General features: G+C 47.5%; 1 protein-coding gene across 4 annotated transcripts in view; it reads left to right on the forward strand.

The window, feature by feature from the left end:
* POU2F2 (POU class 2 homeobox 2) overlaps positions 1-4,414 on the forward strand; it is a 42,274-nt gene that overhangs the window by 29,839 nt on the left and 8,021 nt on the right. For all 4 annotated transcript variants that reach the window (XM_011982949.1, XM_011982958.1, XM_011982967.1 and 1 more), the window contains exons 6-7: positions 3,011-3,116; positions 3,215-3,306. In XM_011982949.1, coding sequence (XP_011838339.1) covers positions 3,011-3,116; positions 3,215-3,306 — 198 coding nt within the window. The remainder of the gene's footprint in view (positions 1-3,010; positions 3,117-3,214; positions 3,307-4,414) is intronic.

Below are 4,414 nucleotides of genomic sequence, written 5' to 3' on the forward strand. Positions count from 1 at the left end.
AAAAAAACAGAAAAGGGCTGAATGGCTGGAGCACAGCCAGGGAGGGAGAGGGTGGTGGGAGATGAGCAGGGAGACAAGCACAGGCTTCAGTATAAAGGGACTTGTAGGCAGGTGAGGGGTTTTGTTTGCGTTGTTGAGGGCTATGAGAAGCCACTGGACTGTGTATGTAAGGTGGTTTTGCTTTTTCTTTCAGAAATGTTTAAACGTAAACGTAGAGAGAATTATGTCATGAACCCCATATACTCTTCACCAAGCTCAATAGATATCAACATTTTGCCAGTCCTATTGGCAAATAGGGTTTCATCTAAACTCCTTACTTTTTTTTTTTTTTTTTTTTTTCTGGTTTACAGTTTATTTATTTATTTATTTTTGAGACTGTCTCACTCTGTCAGCCAGGTTGGAGTGAATAGGCGTGATCTCGGCTCACTGTAACCTATGCCTCCCAGGTGGGTGGAGGATTGAATTTTTTTTCCTCTCCCTCTCTCCCTACCTCATCCCCCCTTTTTTCTCTTTATTTTACTTTATTTTTTACTTACCACTATACAAACAAGATTTTTTTTTGACATAGGGGTCTCACTATGTTGCCCAGGCTGGTCTTGAACTCCTGGACTCAAGCAGTCCTCCTGCCTCAACCACCCAAGGTGCTGGGATTACAGGCACACACCACTGTGCCTGGCCCTGTCTTAAAAAATACTTTTATTAAAATATAATACATATATAAAGGTGCACAAATCATAGGTATACAGCTATGAGCACTCCCATGGAACTGGTACCCAGATCTAGAAACAATGTGGCCAGCCCCCAGAAACCCCCTGGTGTCCCTTTTCAGTCTTTACTCCCCAAACTTCAACCATTAGAATCATACAGGATGTTCTCTGTCATAACTAGCTCTCTCACTGATGATGTTTGGGAAGTCTATGTTGTGGCACGTAACCGTGACTTGTAGGACTGCTCATTCTTGTTGCCGTAGCTTCCACTGAAACAGTTTCTTTACCCATTCTACTGTTGTGGGCACTTGGGCTATCTTCAAGTCCTGCCTATTTCAAATGGTCCACGTGAACATTGTAGTGCATGTCTTGTGGTAAACACATACACATGTATGGTGGGTTACATGCAGGAGTGGAGTTGCTGGGTCATAAGGGTGGTGTATGTTTAGCTTTCTTAGATAGTGTCTATATTAGTTTGCTAGGGCTGCCAAAACAAAGAACCACAAACTGGGTGACTTGAGAGAAATGTATTGTCTCACAGTTCTGGAGGCTGGATGTCAGAAATCAAGGTGTCAGCAGGGTTATGAGGGAAGGATCTGTCCCTTCTGAGGGCTGTGAGGGAGGGATCTGTTCCAGGCCTCTCTCTTTGGCTTGTAGGTGGCTGTCTTTTCTCTGTGTCTCTTCACATCATCTTCCCTTTATCCATGTCTATGTCCAAATTTGCCCTTTTTATAAGGACACAAGTCATATAGGATTAGAGCCCACCCTAATGACCTCATTTTAACTTGATCATCTGCCAAAGACCCTATCTCCAAATAAGGTTAATCTCTGAGGTTCTGGGGGTTAGGATTCCAACATATCTTTTTGGGGGGTGGCAGGGAGTGGGGGGAGACGCTGCAACCTATAACAGTGCTAAAGAGCTTGCGAAAGTGGTTGTACTAATTTACACTGTTTGCTGGAGCATTTTAAAGCTAAGTCCAGACATGATATTATTTGCCTTGGGAATGTTTTTTTGTTTTGTTTTGTTTTTTTGTTTTTTTTGGAGACAGAGTCTTGCTCTGTCGCCCAGGCTGGAGTGCAGAGAGGTACAGTGGCATGATCTCGGTTCATTGCAATCTTCACCTCCAGGTTCAAGCGATTCTCCTGCCTCAGCCTCCCGAGTAGCTGGGACTACAAGTGTGTGCCACCATGCCTGGCTAATTGTTTGTATTTTTAGTAGAGACAGGGTTTCACTGTGTTAGCCAGGATGGTCTTGATCTCCTGACATCATGATCCGCCTGCCTTCACCTCCCAAATTGCTGGGATTTCAGGCGTGAGCCACCGTGCCCAGCTGGGGGTGTTTTTGAAGGAGGAAAGACCTGGTCTGGTTTACAGTTTATTTATTTATCTATTTTTGAGACAGAGTCACTCTGTCAGCCAGGTTGGAGTGAATAGGCATGATCTTGGCTCACTGTAACCTATGCCTCCCAGGTTCAAGCAATTCTTCTGCATCAGCCTCCAGAATAGCTGGGACTACAGGCATGCACCACCACACCTGGCTAATTTTGTATTTTTAGTAGAGATGGGATTTTGCCATGTTGGCCAGGCTGGTCTTAAACTCCTGGCCTCAGGTGATCCACCCACCTCGGCCTCCCAAATTGCTGGGATTACAGGCATGAGTCACTGTACCCGGCCTGGCTTACATTTTTAAATAATTCTATTTTTTCTGTGGAAATGTTAAAACAAGGCAAATATTTCATCAAGAAAGGGTGGCCAGGCACGGTGACTCCCAAAGTAATCCCAGCACTTTGGGAGACCGAGGTGGGCGGATCACGAGGTCAGGAGATCGAGACCATCCTGGCTAACATGTTGAAACCCCGTCTCTACTAAAAATACAAAAAATTAGCCAGGAGTGGTGGCGGGCACCTGTATCCCAGCTACTCGGGAGGCTGAGGCAGGAGAATGGCATGAACCCGGGAGGCGGAGCTTGCAGTAAGCTGAGATCAGGCCACCGCACTCCAGCCTGAGCGAGACTCCATCTCAAAAAAAAAAAAAAGAAAGAAAGAAGGGGTAAATAAAGAGTGAGCCCTCCCACGACTGCCCAGTTGGGACTGTCTGGTACCCCATGGTAGAGAGAAGCCTCTGGGTGCCCTTAGCTCAGGGATGCCATTCAAAGATCGAGTGGACCATCCCTCACTGCCCAGTGCCAGATTGCCATGTGGAGCAGCTTCCTGGTTTCAGCCCCTCAGGGTTCAGGTGATGCAGAGAGGATGAAACCCAGCCAGGACTCAGGCTGTCTTTCTGTCCACCCCGCTCCCTGCCAGGACATACAGCAGCTCCTCCAGCTCCAGCAGCTGGTGCTTGTGCCAGGCCACCACCTCCAGCCACCTGCTCAGTTCCTGCTACCGCAGGCCCAGCAGAGCCAGCCAGGTAAGGCCCCCCACCCCAGATGGCCTCCCTGACACCTCTACAGAACTTCCTCACCTTCCCCTCCCCCTCACCCTGTGTATTTCCCCTTGTCCCTCCAGGCCTGCTACCGACACCAAATCTATTCCAGCTACCTCAGCAAACCCAGGGAGCTCTTCTGACCTCCCAGCCCCGGGCCGGGCTTCCCACACAGGTGAGACTGTCCATTGAGTGCACCAGGCCGGGCCAGCAGCAAGGCCTGCTGAAAGCAGGGTAAACGGGGGTGTGGAGCGAGTGAGAGTCTCCTCTCCATTTGACCCAGCCACACTCTGCCAGTGATTTGCTGTGAGACCTCAGGCAAGCCCATCTCCCTGTCTGAGTCAGCCTCTTCCTCTATAGAATGAGGGGAGCTGGCCCAGACGAGTGGTTCTTAACCCTTTCAGGTACATGGGCTCCTTTGAGAATGTGATGAAAGATTTAGATCTGATCCCCATTCCCCCAAAATGCTCATGTGCAAAAACACACAAAATTGTAGGGCGTTGCGAGCCTTTAGGCTACAAATGCCTCGGGCCTCTTCCAGCGCTGTGATGGAGGATTCTCTGAAGAAGGCCTTCATTAGGTGATTATTTCACATCCACTTCCCAGACTGGAGACTGAAAACAAGGCCCACAGGTGTCTTTTATTTGGCCATTGTCAACTAAATTCCCAGAAAGCACCAGATTTTCAGTTCCTCTTGATAAACCAGAAAATCTGGCAGGGCCGTACCTGTGTCTATGTGGTGGCTTGGCGCAGTGAGCAGTTGGCCTGACCACTAGCAGGAGCAGAGGCCCCTTAGCGTGCCAGCTCTCCAGACCACCTTGGCACCTGGACCCCAAGGCCTTTCGTTCAGTTTGTTGCCTGAGTTATAGACTTTAATGATCATTTTCACCACCTTTTATGAATTTCAACGTTTTTTTCCACCCATTTTTTATAGCCCTTTAAAAAAATATACGTTAACTATTTCAGAAGGACTGAAAAGATTAGAGACTAATACAGGTCTTAGCTGCAGTTCTGAAATCCCAAACGCTCTGAAAGTCAAGTTGTTCTTGCACCATTGGTATGAGAACTCATTTGACTGCAAAACCTGCCCTGCCATGATATAAGGCAGTGTGTGACTTTTCTTTGCCCCTCTTGGTATGGCATTTTTGCTGCTGCAAAACTGTTACTGTATCTGATTATGTAGTAATATCCTTGACCCCAGTGGGGGTGGGGGCTGTGCCACATTATCTATGATATACATCCTATGTTGGCTTTCTTTCTTTCTTTTTTTTTTTTTTTTTTTT

This window comes from Mandrillus leucophaeus, unplaced genomic scaffold, assembly GCF_000951045.1.
Source record: "Mandrillus leucophaeus isolate KB7577 unplaced genomic scaffold, Mleu.le_1.0 Scaffold106, whole genome shotgun sequence".
In the NCBI taxonomy this organism is placed as follows: Eukaryota; Metazoa; Chordata; class Mammalia; order Primates; family Cercopithecidae; genus Mandrillus; species Mandrillus leucophaeus.